Here is a 23,716-nt window from a genome sequence, read left to right as displayed (position 1 = left end):
GCTCCTTAAAGGGGAGCTCCAGGCTCCTTCAGAAAAAATTAAAAGTCAGCAGCTACAAATAATGTAGTTGCTGACTTTTAATATAAGGGCACTTGCCTGTTCACGAATCCAGCAGTGTCTTCACCGGGGCCGATTTTTCAATTGGCTGTTGGGTGCTGCCGCCGCCATCTCAACTAAGGGAAATTGGCACTGAAGCCTTGTGGCTTCACAGCCTGTTACCTACTGCGTATGCGCGTTGCGTGAATAACCCTGCGGTGGATGGAGGAGCGGGGATGAACTTCTGGCTAAGTTTGCTGCAGCAAGCCCAGCTATAAGTGGGAGCGGGTACCTCTCAATACTAGGTACCCGCTCTCCTCTGAAATAGGGCTTTCCCCAGGGCAGCCAGTTTCTCCATGAGAAATAAACCATGGATTCTTCTGATAGGCTGCTAGTGACTACAACTCTGAATTCTTTGCTCAATCCTCCTATAACAGAGTCAATGTATACACATAATTTACAGAACTTTTACAGAAAAGCAGCAATTTTCCACTTGTCATTACACATTTTGTAACTCTTTGGATAACACTTTTGTATAAAGGATGTCATAGCTGTAGTTAGAACATATAAGCATCAATTTTATTGTAAGTAATTTAATAGCATTTTGCTAAAAGTGATTATTAAAGAACGCCACCTACATCAAATGGATCTATTTAAGGTGTATTGGGGCAACCCCCTGTGCCTATGACTTTTCAGGACCCAGGTGGGAAGATCTCCCTACTCTGGAGCAGTAATGATAGGCTACAGTAGAGGCCTCTTCAGCTGAGTTTCTGTGGTCATCAGCCCAAGTGAATTCCTCTTCCTAGTCCCTCTTTTAATGCGGTTAAAATGAACTAAAAAGATTATGGAAATAACATTGTGTGAGAGAAAAAAGGTGTGCGTCTGTCTTGCAGTGCTACAATTGTCACTGGCCTTAGTTAGTACCAATGGAAAACAATTGCTGTACGACTCGCCCTCTAGTGGACTGTCAGAATATACAGAGCTAATTTAGGCTACTGACAAAGGTAGTTGAAGCAAGGTACACACCTTCTTCTTCCTCACATTGTTATTTCCACATTTTGTTTAATTTTAACCATACACTGCAAAAAAATTTGCAAAAAGAATGAAATTCACAGTGGCTGGTTACAATTAAGCTTTTTTTTTCCCTCTCATTGCAGTCTTCCTACGAGGGGAAGTGCAAAAATAAAGTACAAGCAACCAAAAACATTATCACATAATACATTACTCCTATTTTTTATTATCAAAAGAGACAAAAGTGAAATACAAGTCAGTTTGGTCAGTGGTGTATACAAAATTGTCTTTCATATTCAGGGACTCACTCAAATATTAATCCCAGTCTGAGTTCATTGACCCCACTCTCAATCCAAAAGAACATATACAGAATGTATTTGTGTCATTTATGAAAGTTATTATTAATGAAAAAATGTGGCATTGCCCATAGCAACCCCAATGACATCAACAATACAGTTTTCATGTAGCTTCCAGAAACTTTCATTTTAAGGGGTGGACCATAAAGGCCATAAGGCTTATTCATAGCTGAAATATGAACTGTATATAAGGCCTGAAAAGTATTGGCAACCCCTGCTGTGCTGCGCTCTTGCTTGGCATGAATGGGACTACACTTTTTATTGTATGTAATTCTGTGTGCCTGTCCTTTAGACTACATCTGTAAATCACCACACTGCTTACACTTACTAGGAGGCTATTCCTTTCTATTAGCACATCCAAGTCCCCATCACTTCCTATCAGCTTCCAAAGGCATTTGCTTAGAGGTTTATTTCATAATTTTTTTTTTGCAGAAATAAAGATGTGTCCTGTATTCAATATCACATTTCACAAAAGGCACAAACTAAACAGGAAGTTCAGGTTCAAAAGTGCTGCAATCCTTGCCATGATGGCAACCCACATACAGTGCTGCCCTCACCTGAATAAAGATGCTATTGTGAACAAGCTCCATGCCTTGCTTCGTGTCATTATGTTCTCAGAAACTGCTGTTGGATTTTGCTGTCTTCTTTATATTCATAACAACCTTTTAACTATATCCAAAAAACAAAATAAACAAAAGATGGCTTCATGTTTTTTGAACTATAGCGAGTCTTGTGACTCCCCTGAATATCCACTTTTCTTCCACTTTCTCTGCAGTTTTATTGCTGAATGTAGCTATAGATGTTCTGTAGTAGCCAAAATAGAAACGAATGATCAGTTTGTAAATGTTGAGGCTTGGTGCTTCTCCCCGTAACTCTGCTGACATTATTATGGTGCCCACAACATCTTACTTTCCAAAAACAAACCAATAGGTGAACTCTGAAACAGGAAAATCGATTAGAGAAAACGAACAGATAATTATAGGGGAATGTTCCTGCTACAACATGATGCACATAACAATACACACATCTAATCTGCACTAATCTTCTGCATGGTCAGTGGTAGCATATAGTTCACCCTCCTTTGGCATATTTTAGATATTAAGGAAATTGATCAGGTACAATTTCCTCCATTATGATGGTCTTCGGCAATAGCCAATATATATATGCTTTTTTTTCTCTAGTGCTTCCTATTCCATTTTTGCTTAAAATATAATATGTGTATTTTTCTTAATTTCACTTTTTAGGAAATCCATTTTTGCCATTGGTTCACTGTATAAATAAATGACCTTTTCCATTTGAAGGCACTGTGCTGGTGTAATGGTATTGCTCCATAAAAGGGAAATGTGTGAAAAAAATTGACCGCAGATAGAGTTAGGGGGTATTTACTAAAACTGGAGAATGCAAAATCAGCTTCCGAGTTTTATTGTCAAAGCTTAACTGAGCAAATTGAAGTTAGAAGTCGATTGGCTGCTATGCACAGCTGCACCAGATTTGAGAGCTCCAGTTTTAGTAAATCTCCCCCAAGAGTCTTACAGTTATGAAGGAAGAATGGGGCTTTTGAAAAGTGTGCTAACAAGAACACAGCATTGTAGACTATTGTAGCCACTCTGCCTGATTTACAATTTATAACACTGGTGATTCATTTCAGATAATCTATACGATATACTAGATATAGAATGGACTAGAGTGGCCAGTGTTCCCCAGAATAATAGACCTTCAAATCCCATTCTCTTTATAAACGTTTAAAGCGGTCAATACACAATATGACTGTTTTGGATTGATTCTGCCTTTTTCTTAAACCAAACTGCAAGCCTGTTGACACTAATACTGTGGTACCCTCTGGATCACCAGAAACCAATGGGCCCATGTATGAAGGTGCATAGTCTTTAGACCTAGAATTTCTTTGGAAGCCACTTCTAACCCATGCTGACATGAAGTGTTGTTAGATAAATCCTTTATGTATACGTAGTAGATTAGCACATTTTTTGCAAACTTGAAATTTTGCCAGCTTCGTCAACCTGCCAGCCAAGGAAGCCCCATTCCCTTTTTCTCAGATGTGTGATGTCATGTGCAAGTGTGGATCCCACCATAACAAACACAGGATCTCAAAGTTCTGAAAAGCAGGGGGTGCGGAGCTGAAGTAACATCAGTGAGCAGAGCTCTGAGAGCTGATTGGAGGGAAGGGACACACCCCCCTTCACACAGGAACAAAGCTGATGCTGTCATTCAGCTGGCAATCCCTCCCCTGTCACCATTTTTCTCTTGGTGTCAGGAAAACTTGTCAGAAGTGACTCATGCTGATAGCAGAGGAACAAAGCAGTGGGCAGAAATTACACTTGGTGCTCTGGATTGAGACAAATACACATTATAGAGGGATATGCTTTGTTCATATTTCATGTCTGAGGTTTACAACCACTTTAAGATCTGCCTTGAGTTTAGTGTTTCATGAAACAAAAGGTCCAATATAATTCCAAATAAAAAATGCTATGGGCAAGATACATTCTTTGACCTCCGACCGTCCTCCAGTACTATATTGCTTGATACATTTGTATGACTTGTTTGCAGTATGTTGATGGTATGTGTCCTTCCAGCAGTGTCTATTATATCCCAGGGATATCTAAAGACTCTGTGGCCTCTTGATGAACACAAGCAGCAGGAAGTTGCAATGTCTTTATGGATTTCATTTTTTTGCACTGTAAAATCCTTCATTTGTTTACATTGTCTACACTGACAAAAAAATTAAATACTATGACTAACGAAAGGATGCCTTAAAAGTTCCTCCGCTGTGGGCCTCTTTTTCTCTTCCACAAATATTACTTTCATGAAATCTCTACAGGAATCTGAAACATTGTCCGGCAGTCTGGGCTTTGTTGGCTGGGTAGCTATTTTGAAAATGGCAGCCATGGCTTCGTATTCCGCCCATGGTGGTTTCTCTGTCAGCATTTCCACAACCGTGCATGCCACACTCCTTTAGGACAAACAGAAGAAAAGAACAGGGTTACACTTCGAAAAACAGTCCTCCTGAACAACAAACTTTTTTTAATTTAGCTTAAGGCCCTTTTTATACGATCGGACCATTTGGATCCGCCTGTCCGTTTTTCAGACGGATCCGATCGGGCCACCCATTGACTTCTATGGGGAGGCGGATGTCAGCGGATACGTGTCCGCTGACACCTGCCTGGCATATGATTCAACGAGATCCACTGAAAACAGACGTATGGCGATACAGGTTGGGTTGGATCGGATGAACACGGACAGACAGATCCAAATTCATGCAGGGTGGTTTATGTGCTTCATTAACACCCTGTATATCATTATCTACAGTGGGCTGTATTTTTTGGCATAGTTAACAAGGTTTTATTTTTTATAAATACTGTTTTGGAAGGTTCAGTATTTTAGTGAAGGGTGCATTCATTTGTTTTCTCAGGTTTCATTTTTGTATTGCTATTCCTAAGTCATGTTGACGGGTTATTGCCTTGGCTATTCATATGTATTCACATTTATTCAGTTCATCTGTCACTAGGAATTATTCTGGAATACCTACCACACATCCGCTTTCCTCCCATATCCTTCTCCGCTGATCACCTCTGGACTCATCCAGTACGGGGTCCCTGTCACCGATTTAATTCCGGTCCCGGACATACAGATGGTTTGGATGCGTTTGCTGGCCCCAAAGTCACCAAGTTTTACATTCCCAGCTGAGTCTCTTAAAATATTGGCACCTGCACATAATGGATAAAACATCTGTAATATCATGTGTTCACAAGAGAATCCTGTCTCCCTTGCCATTGTTATTAACGAGTACAGGCTTTGTAAATCCAGGAAACAGCCAGGCAATGTGCCATGGCGGAGGGAGCTGGGTCTTTATCTCTCTTACTCAGCCTTCCTGTGGTATCTCTCATTGCTTGTATGCTGTGGTATCTAGTATATCTGTAATAGTACATACTATTTCTTGAATATTGCCTATTAGACTGATCCAGAAATGACATTACTCCACTGTGCAACTCCCTTGAGTCATGGAAACTCCTTTACAAATACTATAATCCCTTCTACAATACTAAAGGAATACTACAGCGCACTGACGTGATTTACGTCATGTTTAGCCATGTCTAGCCATGTCTACCCTGTAATAGATGTCTATACTTACCTATTCTGAAGCTGCTACAATCTGGTCACATGATTGTGTCTTAGCGCTGACTTCAGTGTGGAGGAGGGACAGCTGAAAACGAATGTCCTATAGTACGCCTATGGGTGATGTCATCGCCCAGGCTTTGCAGCCATTGTCGCTGCCTCTCCTCTACACTGAAGCTGCCGCTGGGACCTGATCATGTGACCGGACTGGAGCGGCTTCAGAATAGGTAAGTATAGACATCTTTTACAGGGTATATAGAATAGGTTTAGAATGGGGGTGGGAAAAGATTTAGGCTTAGTTAGAATTTGACTGAAATTCCACTTTACATGTCAGTTAATTAGCTCAGTAAACAAAACCGTTTTGCAGTTATACTTAGTTGTTAGTGTAGTAAAAAGGAGCCTAAAGCTCTCTCACGTACATATAAGTCTGAATAACATTTTTATATTTAATGACTAAAATCATGTTCTCATTTGTATTTAAGTTCTAACCATGATAAAGAAAATATATACAACAGTACACATTTTCTTTATTGTTTGATGGAGAGTGGAAGAAATTCTCTAGATCCAAGAGTCAGGGCAATGCACTTAAATTCATTTTTCTTCACTGTTCTGGTCTTTTATAAGGTGATATTGGTCCCACTGACTTCAAAGGAAAATGCTGTAACAATCTTCTTACACTTACTTACCTTTAATGTCTCTGTGTACAATCATATTGCTGTGTAAGTATGACACTCCTTGCAGAATCTGCCGTGTGTACCGCCGGGTGACGTTTTCTGTGAGTGCACCATAAGCTTTGAGCTGGTCTTTGATCGATCCCTGTAAGAAAAGGTAGGTAATAGAAAAATGAGTGCATTCTTCACATGGAGTGCAGACAGATGGACAATGGAACAAGCGGGTCACTATCAGAACATGAGGCAGATGTGAAAGCAGTTGTAAAGCTGAGCTAATATGAGGTTTAAACTACTGCAAACTGATATTTCTATGAAAACATACATGACTTCACCATATGCTAGACAATGCAACATATATTAACAAATATCACAGTATTGCAGAGCAAGCAGGAATCAATTTTACTTTTTAAATTCACATGGCTGGTTGGCTACTACTAAGTGTGCAGTAATCAATCAACTGGCTAAAGTGAGAGCTGTAATTGGTTTACTTTTTAAAATATCTACGGGAGACTAAGGCAGGCCATACAGTAACCAATTTTCACCACAGGTTGAAGGAAAGAAAATTACTCAATTCCCCCAATAACACAAACTACAGTTGTGCTCATAAGTTTACATACCCTGGCAGAATTTATGATTTCTTGGCAATTTTTCAGAGAAAATGAATAACACAAAAACTTTTCTTTCACTTGTGGTTACTGTTTGGCTGAAACCATTTATTATCAATCAACTGTGTTTACTCTTTTTAAATCATAATGACAACAGAAAATACCCAAATGACCCTGATCAAAAGTTTACATACCCCAGTTCTTAATACCGTGAATTGCCCCCTTTAACATCAATGACAGCTTGAAGTCTTTTGTGGTATTGTGAATCAGGCTCTTTATCTTCTCAGATGGTAAAGCTGCCCATTCCTCTTGGCAAAAAGCCTCCAGTTCCTGGAAATTCTTGGGTTGTCTTGCATAAACTGCATGTTTGAGATCTCCCCAGAGTGGCTCAATGATATTGAGGTCAGGAGACTGAGATGGCCACTCCAGAACCTTCACTTTATTCTGCTGTAGCCAATGACAGGTCGACTTGGCCTTGTGTTTTGGATCATTGTCATGTTGGACTGTCCAAGTACGTCCCATGCGTAGCTTCCTGGCTGATAAATGCAAATGTTCTTCCAGTATTTTTGACCAAATTTCCTGTGCCTTTGTAGCTCACACATCCCCAAAACATCAGCGATCCACCTTCGTGTTTAACAGTAGGAATGGTGTACCTTTCATCATAGGCCTTGTTGACTCCTCTTCAAATGTAGTGTTTATGGTTGTGGCCAAAAAGCTCAATTTTGGTCTCATCACTCCAAATGACTTTGTGCCAGAAGGTTTGAGGCTTGTCTATGTGCTGTTTGGTGTATTGTAAGCGGGATACTCTGTGGTATTTGTGTAGTGGCTTTCTTCTGGCGACTCGACCATGCAGCCCATCTTTCTTTAAGTGCCTCCTTATTGTGCATCTTGAAACAGCCACACCACATGTTTTCAGAGAGTCCTGTATTTCACCTGAAGTTATTTGTGGGTTTTTCTTTGCGTCCCGAACAATTTTCCTGGCAGTTGTGACTGAAATTTTAGTTGGTTCACCTGTTCCAACAGAACCCCTCATTTTCTACTTCTTGATTAGAGTTTGAACACTGCTGATTGGCATTCTCAATTCCTTGGATATCTTTTTATATCCCTTTCCTGTTTTATACAGTTCAACTACCTTTTCCCGCAGATCCTTTGACAATTCTTTTGCTTTCCCCAGAATCCAGAAACGTCAGTGCAGCACTGAATGAAAGATGCAAGGGTCTGTCAGGAGTCCAGAAACTCATTGTCCTTTTATACACACACACTAATTACAAGCAAACAGATCACAGGTGAGGATGGTTTCCTTTCAGGGTCATTTGGGTAGTTTCTGTTGTCATTATGATTTAAAAAGAGTAAACACAGTTAATTGATAATACATGGATTCAGCCAAACACTAACCATGAGTGAAAGAAATGTTTTTCTGTTATCATTCATATTTTCTGACAATTGGCCAAGAAATCATAAATTCTGCCAGGGTATGTAAACTTATGAGCACAACTGTATGTTGATGAGGAAATCCCTCCCGCAGAGCTATGGTATTCTGACAGCGGGAGGGTTCCCAGCCAACAGAATACAATGATCACGGCTTGCAGCTATAGCCACCAGCAGTAATCACATAAAAAAAAAATCAGACAGGCTAGTTGTACTGAAGTCGATTGATGAATAAACTTTAGTACAACCAGCCTTCTTATACACAGATTGAAATAGGGCCGGTTCCTGCTGAACAGGCAGAATTTTGATCCGCCTTTGGCTGCCTTGAGGTTAGGATTAGAGACGGGCTTAGTTAGTGCTACGGATTTGCTTACAATTCATTGGGGTAAGTGCTGAAAGGCTTTATATATTTAAAATAATCATAATCTTTGTTGAAAACATCCAAAAATGTATTTAAAGTAATTGCTTTTTATCAGAAGGTTAGGCAGAAGGTTTTTATTTTAAAGCATTCTGTGCATTAAGATAAAAAGCCTTCAGTGTGCAGCAGCCCCCCTCAGCCCCCCTAATACTTACTTAAGCCCCATCTCGATCCAGCGTTGTTGCACGAGAGACTCGGCTGTTCGGGACTCTCCCTCCTCATTGGCTGAGATAAAAGTGAAGCCTTATTGGCTCCTACTGCTGTCAAAGTCAGTTAGCCAATGAGTAGAGAGAGGGGACTGGGTTGCGGCTCGGGTGAGGTGCCCCCATAGCAAGCTGCTTGCTGTGGGGGCACTCAACAGGAGGGAGGGGCCAGAAGTGCCAGCGAGGGACCCGAAAAGAGGAGGATCCAGGCTTCTCTGTGAAAAACCACTGCACAGAGCAGGTAAGTATAACATGTTTGTTATTTTGAACCAAAAAGAAAAACAAGACTTTAGTATCACTTTAAAGGCCCATATGAAAGATATAAAGTGGCAGTAGGCTGTTACTGAAATGGTTAAAGTAATACTGTACATAGATGAGTATAGGTCCTATTGTTCATATGATTTACAAAGAATATCTAGCTCACCCCTGGCATGTATTCCACAAAGATGGAAAGCTTCCTCTCCGTGGGGTCCCGCAAGCAGCCATAATATTGAACTATCCTTTCATGTCTATGAATCTTCAGCAGCTGGATCTCACACTCTAGAGCATTCACTTCCTGGAACCAAAACACAGGCTAGTCATTTTTCCAAACACTCAACTATTGCAGTAACAACGCTGGGCAAATCCACAACTGTGTAAATTATCCAATCACATGCAGATGCAATAGGTCAGGGGTAGGCAACCTTACAGAGGTGGAGATCTACCTGAACAGCATGGGAGAAGTCAAAGATCAGCGGGCACAGTCTCACCCCCTGACAACTGATTTAAACTTCTAATTGCCAAACTACCGTGTCGCAAATGTTTGCACTGCATGGCAATCATAGGTTTAATTCAGGTGGTGAGGAGGCAACATATCGCTCCTCACCACCTGTTCTCCTCAAACACACTTGGATCGCTTTTCAGAGGAGCAGCAGTGCTTGCTGCACTTGTGAATGAGCCCTTTGTGGCATTCGGCATCGCATCACTGTAAAAGCAGCCCTATACTATGATGCCCAGTGTATTGCTTCACACTGACCTGATCTCTTCTTTCCTGCTGCTGGCACAGCTCTGGAGACCACTAGCCAGAATAAGAGGTTGAATGCAGTTGGTATCACTCTGCATGGGAAAGGAGCCAGGAATAGAGGAGGCATCTTGCTGTCTACTACAGCTCCAACTTTTTAAGTAGTCCCTCTGCATTGCACTCTGTTTGATGCTCTGGAATGACGGGTCAGCAAGCCCAGACCGCGATCTACCAGTCACCTGTACACTATCTACTGGTAGATCGTGATCTACAGGTTTCTGACCCCCTGCAATAGGTAAACTGGGATTTTCTTTCATACATTTGTATAATTGAAGTAAACCTTTTATACAATTTATTGGCTGGATTGATGTGAACTGAGTTTGTTTCTAAGATACTTATCAAGAGCCCCCTCTTTGGAATATATATATGCCTTGACTACCATGCTATCATTATGGTGATTTACTCACATTAGGTCTGGATGGTTCCCCATTGGAAAGTTGGTCCTTCTATTTTAGGATTATGTGTACAAGACCATTGGCTGTTTAATGATTTCACTTGAATTTCCCTCCAGAGAGGCAGTGGCTTCACCTTGGCTTACTCTTTTACACCTCTATGGGCAACATACACATGCTATGAATTCCAGTCTACCGTACTAGCTGATATTACTCTAATAAATTAGGACGGTAATCTAATATATCTACTCTCTAATTACTTCTATTGTCTATTCTAAAATACTAAACCTTCACTCTTCCGTCTATTCTTTTCTCTTTTCTCCCCCCCCCCCTTCTCCCTCCCCTCTTTTTTTCTCTCCTTCTTTTTCCCTTCTCCCTCTCCATCCCCCTTTCATCCCTGGTCTCCCACTTCTCCCGTCCTTTTTCTCCCCCCCATGTCCTTGTCCCTTACACTCTTTTCTTTCTACTCAATCTATCTGGTTGTACACACACATTCTATAGATGAACGTCAGAAGCTGGACCATATCATTTAAACTATATAATATTTAATATTCAGTGGTCCTAGATGCCTTCCGTGCGTGTCCGCCGAGGGGTACATTTGCCTTCGGGTGCCTCTGCATATGCTGCCACATTGTCCCAGTTTCCCTATTGTCTAGGTAAGCAGTGTCTTTATACCCTTCTCAATTGAAATTGAATGTATACAACATTAAAGAAAATAATTTCCATGTCTTGAAATATGTATCAACTGGCTCCTTCTGAAGAAGCAGCTTTTGCTGCAAAACTAGTAAAGGACATGTGCCAAGACACATCATACTTTACACCCCACCTCAACCTTGGGTGTCATTTTCATCCTATTGTCTGTACAATTGTTTGAAGCAGCACGTAAGGCTGTAACTATCAACTGTATTAATTCTGTCAATGTGGTTTTGTTCCACCATGTTTTTATATTCTATATACTATTAAACAGTTTTTATACAAATTATACATACTTTTGTCTATATCCTTGAGGTACCGAGATAGTCCAAACCCTTTTCTCGCTTTCCAGGGGCACTTCTGAGGTGACCCCAGGCACCCACTTCTATTACTCTAATAAAGATTAGGAGTGCGATCCAGTGTACTGATTCTGTCACGTGATCCTAAAGGATTCCCAAAACGCATTGTTCACATGTGAACTGTAATCGGAATCTTTGGATATTGTGAACCCTTATGTGGAGAGTAATTTTTAATGTTGTGTAATAGATTTTTAATGGTACATAATAAAGTTGTTTTTATGGTATTATTATTATTATAAATCCTGTATAATAATAATAATAATGGTACTCAGTTTCTCTTCTATATGTCCACACAAACTACATATTATGTCCATAGTTTTACATGATTTGCTGGGATGTGGACATATAGCACACACAGTCTGAGTTTTCCTCCCGCTATCAGATACAAATTATTGTGTTAACACTCACAACCCTTTTAGTAAATCAGGCTATCAACGTCAATGTGAACCTTGTAATCCCAAATTAGTGACAACTAATGAGAGACATAAACAACAAAGCCATTTATTCTACCATAATCTTTCAGAACCTTCAAAGAAAAACATCAGAAAGACCAGAAAAAGGTAAGTTTGGAAGGCACTCACCTTGCTTGTCTCTTGACTGTCCGGGTCAAATGGCACCTGCTTCACAGCTAGTTCCCTCCCCCTGTCCACATCGTAGCAAAGGTAGACTTCCCCAAATGCTCCTCTCCCAAGCAGCTTACCCAGCCTCCAGTTCTCTGGGGCCTGTGGGGCTGTAACACAATGCTTTTTATTACTTCATGTTTGGCTTGATATACTTATTGGCAAACAAAATTGATGATGCTATTATCATTGTACTGTATTTTACAAGCCCATATAAAGTATCCCACCTTTTGTCTCTATATACTGACTTATGTTATCATTTTTCATTAATTGTAAATGCCTCAAAATACCCTTTACTCTTATTGGAAATGCAGTTCCTATACTTCCTCTCCAATGCTGGCAGAGCTGAGTAACAGCAAAACCACTTATCACAATGGTCCTCATATAGACATGCACTGGAGAGGAAGAGAGGGAGCGTTTCAGACCAGGTCTCTTAGAAGCGCATTAGGTCCGTACTGAGCTTTGTTTTTTTTTTGTTTTTTTATCACGTGTATATATATATATATATATATATATATATATATATATGCATTGAATACTTACATTTCTTGCAGGGATCGGCAGGTGTGGAATGTATAAATGCTAAGTTTTTCTCTGAGCTGTTCCACCTTTTCTTTCTGGGCTCATCAAATTGCAGGGTACTGTCTCCATTAACACTTCTCGTTCTGCTGCTGGGACCCAGCTGGAACAAATTTTCTGGGGGTACGTAACTTCTAGGAAATGTCTGGCGACCTAAACACAGTGATAAAAGACCAACAATCTGTTGTATAAAGAAAATGACTGAAATGTGATATAACAAGAGAAGAAGTAGAGGGTGTGATTGCAACCAGGCTCCTTGGGCCTACAGTGTTGTCCTAAACATTTCCAATTGTCCTCTCCATCACTATCACCTCAAATAAGGCTGACCATAGATGGAGTGATTTTCTTTCCTGCAAAAGAAAATAGCTCAATCCCCCCATGAACACAGTCAGTGTTGATGGGAGAATCCCTCCCGTGGAGGAAGCTGTTTCCGCCAGAAGAACACAATGATTGCTGCTAGCAGGTATAACAGCCACTAGCAATAATCAAATGTAAAATCAGGCAGGTTGGTTGTACCCAAGTTGATCAATCAATCAACTTGGATACATTCAGCCTGCCTATACATGGTTCGAATCTCGGCCAGTTCCTGCTGAACCGTCTACCGCCAGCTTAAGTGTGTAGCTGCATATTTTTGGTGTAACCTCCAGGGCTAGTTACATGTACAGCCTATGTGGAGCATATGAATCAGAGGATGGGCACACACAGTACATTTGCTGTGACTGGAGGTGGTGGAGCCCTGAAGGAGAAGACACTTCCCCTGAGGGGACAATATATGCAAAGTTGATGGGGTCATAAGAGCTGGGGGATTGTTATATGTGCAGGAGAGATTATGTAGGTTGGGAGTTTTAAATACTGTAGGTAATGGTGTGGTCATGTTGTAGGGAGTATTTGAGTCTTGCACTGGGACGCATGTGTTGCAAGTAAAACCACAGTTTGTAAAAACAAAATTTTGAGAATAAGTGCCCCTTTGTAATAATTAGTAACTGTTGTGTTTTAAATCATATGTGTTTGATACCAAGAACCTTGCAATTTTATAATTGTAATTTCTATAATGCAGAAGTACCCAGGATGCACCAATGTCTGGCAACTGAACAGCTAAGCGTACATTAATCTTGGGCAAGAAGGCATAGAAAAGGCTGATATTCTGGAATTTATTACAGATAAATGTGTACTTACTCTTTAAGCTCTGTAGAACATGAGATAAGGCATAGAAATAATTCTAAATATGAAATGTCCCAGTAAAAATGGTTAAATATGATGTGTATTGTTTGAACAGATATTCATTATTACAGATGGTTTTCTTTTCGGGGCTACCTTGATCCACTTACCATCAGTGTATTCCTTCCGACTTTGGGAAAAGTGATACTGACGGGGAAAAGTGCCTCCTTTACCAAATCTCTCATACATAGGAATTTCAAAATCTAAAAACAGTAACAATGATTAGAACAATGAATTTAGGAAAACAATACAAATATCAAGGGCTGGAATTATGAAGTTAGCTGACTTACAGTAAGAATAAAACAAATAACATGCAGCTGGTAGCTAAGGCTCCATGTACACTAGCAGCTCCTAAACTTAGGAGCTTTTGGCGTTTTTTTTGCCAAAGCTCCCCAAACTCCATGTACACATAGGCTTTTAGGATCGTTTAGGAGCTGCTGCAGTTAGGCGTTCAACCTCTCCTAACCTCCCTCTCCTGATTGTGGAAGAATTGCGTTCAGGATAGGAACGTTTTGATCACCAGCCGCAAAATCGTGGTAAAATCATGCCGCAATTTTGATCGACTTGTGTACAACCAGCCTGTTGGGTTTTTCCCAAATGATTAGTGCAGCTAGGTACAGTCAGCAACACTAATTATTGTGTTCTGCTGGCAAGGAAGGCTCCCCACCAACAGAACACAATACTGCTGCAGGAGGGATTCCCCTCATCAACACTGTGTTGATGGGAGAACAGAGCAATTTTCTTTCCTTCCATAAACCAGGCCACAGATGGATCAAATTTCAGACAGTTCAGCAGGAACCATGCGAGATTCGATCCATCAATGGTTTAGCTGATTGTACTCAAGTCAATCCATCCATCGATTTAAGTACAACCAGCCTGTCGGATTTTTAGCATGCAATTATTGCCAACGGCTATAGCCGCAAGCGGTAATCGCTGTGTTCAACCAGCAGGGGCGGCTCCCCATTAACCCCCCCCGCTGGGAGAACACAATAGCTCTGTGGGAGGGATTGCAGGAAACAAATCTATGGCCTGCTCTGGAAAAGGTTTATAGGGGAGTGTAAACCATTCTGAATGAAGTCACCAAAGTGTTTGTTGTAGCATGTAGCATGGGAACTGGTGTTTGGGAAATTAAATTAAAAAAGAGAATGTTGTTTTAAAGTACGTAGCTGTTGAAATCACTAAATAATTTAACACTTTTCTTGCAATGGGAGCATTTTTAGCATTTTATCTAACAACTTTAAAAAAATTATATCTGCACTTGGCCACTCTATTGCACCATGTTAGAAAACAACTCTAAGGCTGGCCATACATGGTGCAATTTTACTTACCTGCAAACACGAATTGCAGGAAAGAAAATCGCTCAAATTCCCCATCAACAGAGTCAGTGTTGATGGGGGAATCCTTCCCGCAGAGCTAATGTGTTCTCCCGGCAGGGGGGCACAGAGGGCCACCCGTCAGGAGAAAACAATGATTACTGCTAGTGGTTATAGCTGCTGGCAATAATAGCATGCCGAACATCAGACATGCTGGTTGTGCCCAGGTCGATCACTCGATTTGGGCACATTTAGCCTGCCCATAGATGGTTTGAATCTAGGCCAGTCCCTGCTGAGGTTTGAACTATCTATAGCTGGCTTAAATGACTCGGTAATTACAATGGAACAGGGAAAGGGTAAAGAAGGGAGTGGGGCATTGGTGCAGGAACAATAGCATTTGGGAGAGGTTTGTAACTAGTTGAATGTTCCTCTTAAGCCTGGTTGTTTGGTGTCTGTGCAGGGGCCCAATAGAAAAAAATGAAAATGAAACTGCATGAAAAAAAACCTGACAGTTCTGGTCGGAGACATTGTACTAACCATGCGAGGTTAGTTCAGCAATCTCCCGCACTGAGTTTTTATGTTCTGACAACTCAGCCCCCCATCCCACCAGAACACTCTGATCAGCGCTCTCTGCCATTGGCTGAGAGCGCAGATCGGGAGTCGGTCAGCTGCTGGTTTTCCAGGCCGACATACACACAGGCAGAATGTCGGACATTTTGTTTTTTTAACCAGCAAATGTATCCCGACATTCTGCCCGTGTGTACAGGGCTTAAGGCTGGCCATAGATGAAGTTATTTTCTTTCCTGCAAGCACAGGTTGCAGGAAAGAAAATCGTTTGATTCCCCCATCAACACAGTCATTAAAAATTGTGTTCTCTCGGCGGGGGGTGGGGGTAAGCAGTCCCCACCTGGAGAACACAGTGATTAATGCTAGTTTCTATTACAGCCGCTAGAAATAATTGCATGTAAAATACGATAGGCTGGCTGTATCCAAGTTGATTGATCAATCAACTTGGGTACATTCAGCCTGCCCATACATTGTTTGAATCTAGGCTGGTTCAAGCTGAACTGAAGATTCTAACCGTCTATGGCAGGCTTAATGCAGTAATTTAATATGAGTGTAAACTAGTTTGGGTTTATTGAAATACTGCCAAATAAACCACTGAACAGCACTGATGGAAAATCATGATAAAAAAGTACTGTATTTATCGGCGTATAACACGCACATTCATTTTAAGAGGGAAGTTTCAGGAAAAAAACTTTTAAATAAGGAACTTGGAAGCAAAATAAGGGTCAGTGCCCATCTGCAGCCTCACCATTGCCATCAATGCAGCCTCATCAATGGCCATCTGCAGCCTCATCAGTCCACATCAATGCAGGCTCGCCATTGCCATCAATGCAGCAGCCTCACCACTGCCTTCATTGCTGCAGCCTCACCACTGCCTTCATTGCTGCAGCCTCACCAATGCCTTCAATGCAGCAGCCTCACCATTGCCATCAGTGCAGCAGCCTCACCATTGCCATCAGTGCAGTCTGATTGATGCCCATCTGCAGCCTAGAGGGGACAGGGAGGGGGGTGGGACAAGCGCCGACAGATTACATACAGTGAGAATCTCCTTTGATAGACAGAATAGTGATCCAATGGTGGCCCAGGAGACGGGACTTCCTATTATAGAGGCCGCCAAGTAAACAGGAGATTCTCACTGTATGTAATCTGACGGCGCTCGTCCCGCCCCCCCTCCCTGTCCCCTCTGAGGCAGCTAAAATTGAAGTATTGGCGTATAACACGCACATCCTTTTTGCACCTAATTTTCATGGTGAAAAAGTGAGTGTTATGCGCCAATAAATACAGTAATTAAAGAGGAGTTCCACCCAGGGGGTCCAGTAAAAAAAAAAAAAAAATTAAAAGTCAGCAGCTACAAATACTGCAGCTGCTGACTTTTAATTGGACACTTACCTGTCCCTGGGTCCAGCGATGCGGGGGATCGAACCCCGCTCGTCTCCCCCTCCGTTCAGCGGCACCGGCATTGCAACTGTGGGCGCCGGGCTGTGGCTTCACAGCCTGGCACCCACTGCACATGCGCGAGCGGCGCTGGGCGCCGTGATTGGCCGCTCAGTCACCTGGGACCTGTAATGGGTCCCAGATGATTGACAGGAGGGAGGGAGCAGAGCGGAGCCCTTCCTGTGCCGAGGGGGAAGTGATGTCACCAGCCCAGGCACTGGAAGGGGCAGACTACGAGGGACCCCCTAGCAACAGGCATTTAGAGGTAAGTTAAAAAAAAAAAATATCCAAATGTTTTTTTGTTTTTTTCTTAGGATTTTTCATGTATTTTTGTTTTTTTGGGTGGAACCCCACTTTAAACATAATTTTTGTGATTAACTTTGAACACTAGAAAGTCAGATGAATACTCTTGATACTCAGTTGTGTGACCCAATCCACTATGATTTTTAAGAGAAATGCTCTTTTATTAACCCTTTGGCTTCCAATATACTGTTTAGTGGGATTTCTACAGTGGGCCTGTGTTAAAACTGCGGAAATATCTGTGCTCAACAACAGACCAGATTCTGCTTGCCATTTCTCAAGTTTAGGATGGACTTTTTAAGCAGCAATCTGACTGTATGATACAGATAACACAAATTCCTTCTCTCCTCTACTCCTATATGAGGACCATGACGTTTCCCACTTTTAGGCCCCTTCTTTCCCTCTCTTATTTTCTATCAACATGAAAACGCGACCAGCACGAAGCAAACATTTGACCCCTCACCCCATGGACATAAAGGGTTAACAAGGAGAGAGACACAGAGGTTATACTAGTTATACTTTTCCTAAGTTTCGTGAACTTTATTACCTAAACATTCAAAGCAGTCTTTCAGCTGACCTTTTCTTCTTGGAACTGGCGTAGAAAAAGCTGGGCTGTGGGCCAAAACAAGAACCATTATGTTACATGGGGATTTCCCAAAAATAAAATAACCACAAGACGTAAAAGAAAACATTCTGCTAACAAGCTCTGCCTGGGACTCACAGACCCGTCAGAAACTGTGTACTCTGGGTGCCGAGGAAACAAGACACATCTGGAGAGATGGATACTAAATAGAGGCTCTTCTTGTTCTGTGTGTGTATGTGTATATATACAGTAGGGACGGAAAGTATTCAGACCCCCTTAAATTTTTCACTCTTTGTTATATTGCAGCCATTTGTTATAATCATTTAAGTTCATTTTTTTCTTCATTAATGTACACACAGTGCCCCATATTGACAGAAAAACACAGAATTGTTGACATTTTTGCAGATTTATTAAAAAAGAAAAACTGAAATATCACATGGTCCTAAGTATTCAGACCCTTTGCTGTGGCACTCATATATTTAACTCAGGTGCTGTCCATTTCTTCTGATCATCCTTGAGATGGTTCTACACCTTCATTTGAGTCCAGTTGTGTTTGATTATACTGATTGGACTTGATTAGGACAGATCTGCTAGCAGCTGAGATAATCTGAGATAATCTGCCTTCCAGTTCTCTACTCCCGGGATATGAACTGCCGATATTATTGGTACATGTCCCTCTGCCCAGGCTAGTATGTAGTTCACCTCCTTCAGAGCTGAACGACTCCTGGTACCGCCTTGGTGGTTTATATAGGCTACTGCCATGGCATTGTCGGACTGAACCCTGATGGGGCAGTCCTGAAGCTCCACCGTCCAGGATCGTAGGGCCAGACGGACTGCTCGTAATTCTAGGACGTTGATGGGCAGGGTCTGCTCTGTCTCTGACGATTCCCCCTAGGGTCGCTCGCCACCTGAGAGACTGGCATCTGTAGTCAGTACTCTCCAAGTTACCGGAAGAAAGGATTTTCCCTTTCACAGGTTCTTTCTAGAGCCTGTACTGAGTGATCTCTGAGCAGGAGGTCGTCCAGATACCGGAGCACCAGGATCCCTTGGGCCCTTAAAAGACCCAGTACTGGTGCTAGGACCTTTGTGAACACCCGGGGAGCTGTAGAAAGCCCGAAGGGTAGAGCCACAAACTGAAAATTACTTTCCTCTACTGCAAAACGTAGGAACCTCTGATGAGGGTGAAAGATAAGCACGTGTAAGTATGCATCCTTTATATCGATGGAGGTTAAAGTCTCCCCTCTGTAGAGAGGTTACTACTGACCGGACAGACTCCATCCAAAAGGACTGTATCAATAGATACTTGTTCAGGGACTCTAGGTCCAAAATGTGCCTTGTGTTTCCGTTTGGTTTCTGAACCGTAAACAGGTTTGAGTAAAACCCTGTGCCCCTTTCGTATTCAAACCTCTACAATCACTCCTTGATGCAGTAGATGATGTAGTGCCTGAAGCAATAAGTTTCTTTTTGGAGGATCCGAGGGAACGCTGCATCTTAGAAACCTCTGAGGGGGCCCCCCCCCGTAACTCAAGCTTGTAACCGCGAGATATAATTGAGGTGACCCACTCGTCCTGAATTGTTATTTGAAAATGTCCGCAAAGTGCAGCAGCCTTCCCCCCACCCGATGGAGTGGGGGGCGTCCCCTCAAAATAAGGGCCTGGTGCTGGGTTTAGAAGAATTTTGGATCCAGGGCCTTTTCTGGCACTGGCTTTGCGGCTTGCCCCTGGCCCTAGTGCCCTGTTGGCAGCGGAACTGCCCTGACGCTGAGACATTTGAGGAAGCAGTCCCTGGGTTTTTAAACGAGGGACGTTTGGTGCTTTTCTTCACAGGAAGTAGAGAACTCTTCCCTCCGGAAATCTTTTGGATATATTTGTCCAAGTGATCACCGAATAAACGTTCCCCGTGAAACGGGAAACCTGCCAATAACTTTTTACAAGGATGCTCGGCTGACCAGTTCTTAAGCCATAAAAGTCTGCGCATATGTACAGACAAGAGAGCCAGACAAGAAACCTGCTGTATTGAACCCTTTAAAGCATCAACAGCAAAACACCGCACTCGAGGAATATCTGTCTTATTTTCAGGCAGATCATCCTCCTGGTTAGGCCTATCCGGCCGTCTGACCTGTTCCTTTACAGACTGGCAAATACCAACTGCTGCAACAGCTGGCTGAATAGCTGAACTGGCCAAAGAAAAGGAAGCCTTTAATAATAACTCCAATTTCTTGTCAACTTGTCAAGCCCTGTGCGTTATCTACCAGACAAGTTAAGTTCTTGTTTAAGGAAGAGACTGCTGCATCTACGGCTGGCATGCTCCATTTTTTGATGAACTTTTCATCCATGGGATATAAAAGGGAAAACCTTTTAGAAGGCAAAAAAGTCCTGTCAGGATGTTCCCAATCAGCATACACCACCTGTTCCAAAAGGGAGTGTAGCAGGAAAGTGTGTGTGCCTGAAAAGGTCTCAGAGATCCCAAAGAGGACCAGGGGGGCTCAGTCACCTCTGCAAGAGGCAACTTAAAGGCAGAATGAACCATTTTGGTCAGAGTCAGGATCAAAAACCTCTGCGACTGACAGGCAGACATCGAGTGGATATCTTCTTGTCCAGATTGCTCAGAAGCAGACTCATCTGCCGGGCACTCCACCGAATCCTGAGCTTTAAGCTCTTCCCCATCCTCATCCCATTCCTGCTCCAGGCAAGGAGACTCCGGGGAGGCGGATCTGTCACGCTTCCTGACACCCTGAGGGATGGAGGAAATCATGCTGGCAATCCTGTGCTCTAACCCGGCTAGGGCTAAGGTCAGTTCATCCTTAGTGATAAAGGGTGAAGCAGCAGCATTGACTGTAGGCACAATACCAGATAGGCGCAGTGGCTCAGATAGCCCGGGAGCCTCTGGTCTTAACACTAGGGATACGACTAGATTCATCAAGCACTACTGATGACATAGGTGTGCCCTTCCCTCTGGTGTTAGTCCCACTACTCTTTTTGGAAGACGTTCAATGCCCCAAACAAAGAGTACTTGGGTGTAGTTAAAACACCTCAGAAGGGAGACCCTTTAATAGGGCTCACCAAGCCCCTATGCAACAATCCTGCTAAGCACCTTTAGCCTGCCAAGCAACACCTGGTGACTCACGCGACCCGGGTAACGAGAAATGAACCACTGCAAGTGTCTGTTTAGAGCCTGCTCTGTGTCCCACAGCTGCCTTCTGGGAGCACCACATGCTTGGCCTGCACAGCTTAAATAAGCTGGGTGTGCGCTGGAATGTTCTATGCGTGCGTGCGCACACATGTGTGCGGCCCCGGCGAGTGGGCGTGACTGTATTTGCATATGACGCAAATTTTCGTGCGCCCAGAAAAATGCTACGGCACATGTGCGGCGAATCCGCGTGTGCCATGGCCGACAAACAAACAAACTGCTGAGCCCAGCGGCGCTCTTGTGAACGCATGTGCGCCATGGCGAACCAAGGCGAAATGGGTTACAGGTAGATTTAGACACAAGCAAAAAAGGTACACTTTGCAAACACCCACACCTAGCCCAGAACTCCCCTATATAGTCACCGCACACAGGTGTCCAGCTTTTAGCTAGCTTGACTGATTGTTACAATCACTGGGACACCCCACAATAATAAAATAAAGGGGTTTCACTTACCTGTCTAGGCACAGGGCCACTTAGGAACTAAGGGCCCAATCTTCACCCTTCACAGCGGGTTCCTATCATTTGGACCTTCAAGGACTGTGTATCCTTTTATGTTTATGGTCCACTCCCTTGGACCTGTACAGCACCCTGCAGGAAATGCCTTAGCGCTGTAGTGTTCAGGATTTCCACTCAGCAGGGTCCAGCGTCCGGAGGCCACATTACAGGCAAAACATCGCAGGGTCTTGAGTCTTCTTTGCAAGGCTCGGGTACCATTTATCTAAGCTTAAAAGCCTGTGTCAAATGGATCCGATCGGTCAATCCCTCAATTCATTTTTGGAACCATTTGTGGGACTAGAGACCTGGAGCTCAGAGAGCTCAAACTGTGCCATCCACCTTGCAGACACTGGTAAAAAACTAGTACTTCCTGTATGGGAGGGGTTATATAGGGGATCATTTCCTGTCTGAAGACCTTTGATCTACCAGTGTCTATTCACCTAATGATGAAGTATAACCCAGCAGGTAATGAATATTAGCCTGACTCTGCTTCCCATGATGTATGAAAAAGAAAATGTAGCTTATCAGATCCATTCAGATGTAAACTCTTTCTCATTTTCACAAAGATCCTTCGAGTATTAAAGCTGAACCCCAGGCAAATAGCTAAATACATGGATGAAACACACAGAGAGCCATTTTACCTGTCAACTGATTTGTATTTCTGTCCATCCAGTTCCCAGCTCTGCCACAGAGAACAACCCTATCTGGTAGGGCAGAGGACCAGAACCTTCTGCAGTCAACCAATACAATCCATGTCTTTTCCCTTCCTCAGCCTTTGACTGTACAGTGAAAGGAGAAGCTGCACACTGATCAGCTCATCTCTCTGCCATTTTACTTTTTCCTCCTATCAGCATATTTATTGTTCTACAGCACAACTGCTTGGCTCCTTGTGTTGCTTCTCCCTTCCCCAGTTTGAGCTCAGCTGTACAATGACTGCGAAATGATAATACTAAGCCAAATTCAGGTGCTTACACTGCTTGCATTATTAAAATAAGTGTAAGGATGTATTAATAAATACAGAGCTGCATTAACCTTCTATTTAATATCTACCTGTAGTTCAGCCTAAACCAAATGCAGGAAGATATGTGATAATAGGAGCAGCATATGTGTTTGTGCACTACAAATACAAAAAAAGTACATCACACTATGTGAACATTCAGCAATGTAAATAGTGGCATGAGTGATCATGTACTGAGGCCAGAGATGTGATTGCAAATGTCTGCAAGTGTACTCTTGCCTCTATCCAAAGGATCTACAACAAAAGCACATTACACAGCTTTACATTCTAACAATTTTATTTTTAACTGGACTTTTCTTATATTCTTCATTCTTAAATTCTTATTCTACTTTGATTTGTTTTACTTAGTAAACACATCTAAGCAAATAGACTGATAGTGCACTCTGCAAGTGCAGTTGCTCTAGAACTCAAGAAAGCCTGGTACACACAATGAGATTATTGGACAAATGATCGCCTGTTTTTTTTTTTGCATGCTAGTCTCATATCAAAAATGAAGAGGTTACTAAACTACGAAAATTCTCGTACGACAGAATAAAAATCCAGAAGTGATGTAATGTATTGTATGGTAAATATATCAACAGATCCGCGCTTACAGACTAATTTACACCTGCAGCCCCCCTATGTGGAAAGGGGACACCTAAGTGATCCCCCAAAAAATGAAAATCAAAGTATAGGGAATGGCGCTGTGTTGGAACTAGGAGTGTGGCTATAAATTAAACAAATGTTCAAGTGCATAAAATAATTACTATTAAAATTGAAAAAATATATATTTTGGTATGATCCAGAAATTAAAAAAAAAAATTTTTTTTGTCCTTATTTTAGTAAAAACACCTTATTAAGTGAAACAAATGCTACTATATGTGCAAAAAATACCGCAAATGTTAAAACGATACCTTTATATAACATATATAAATCCTCACGTTAATAAATATAAAGTGATAAGTGCCAGAGGCAGTGATTATCAAACAATAGTGCATTAATGTGCAATAACCATTCGCAATAATAAATCATTAGTAGTGTGTCAAATCGCAACTAAG

General features: G+C 42.2%; 1 protein-coding gene across 3 annotated transcripts in view; it reads right to left on the bottom strand.

Annotated features, from left to right (window-relative positions):
* Nucleotides 1-593: 593 nt before the first annotated feature.
* The window catches only part of LOC141144387 (mitogen-activated protein kinase kinase kinase 3-like), a 254,921-nt gene continuing 231,798 nt past the window's right edge, over nucleotides 594-23,716 (bottom strand). For all 3 annotated transcript variants that reach the window (XM_073630033.1, XM_073630031.1, XM_073630030.1), the window contains exons 10-17: nucleotides 17,942-18,006; nucleotides 13,891-13,983; nucleotides 12,527-12,715; nucleotides 11,945-12,093; nucleotides 9,284-9,415; nucleotides 6,221-6,350; nucleotides 4,948-5,125; nucleotides 594-4,371 (exon numbers count right to left, since the gene is read on the bottom strand). In XM_073630033.1, the coding sequence (XP_073486134.1) occupies nucleotides 4,143-4,371; nucleotides 4,948-5,125; nucleotides 6,221-6,350; nucleotides 9,284-9,415; nucleotides 11,945-12,093; nucleotides 12,527-12,715; nucleotides 13,891-13,983; nucleotides 17,942-18,006 (1,165 nt within the window). In that variant the 3' untranslated portion in view covers nucleotides 594-4,142. The remainder of the gene's footprint in view (nucleotides 4,372-4,947; nucleotides 5,126-6,220; nucleotides 6,351-9,283; nucleotides 9,416-11,944; nucleotides 12,094-12,526; nucleotides 12,716-13,890; nucleotides 13,984-17,941; nucleotides 18,007-23,716) is intronic.

Source organism: Aquarana catesbeiana, linkage group LG05 (genome assembly GCF_042186555.1).
Source record: "Aquarana catesbeiana isolate 2022-GZ linkage group LG05, ASM4218655v1, whole genome shotgun sequence".
Lineage (NCBI taxonomy): Eukaryota > Metazoa > Chordata > Amphibia > Anura > Ranidae > Aquarana > Aquarana catesbeiana.
Note: the sequence above shows the minus strand (reverse complement) of the source record. Positions and strands in the feature narration are given on the sequence as shown.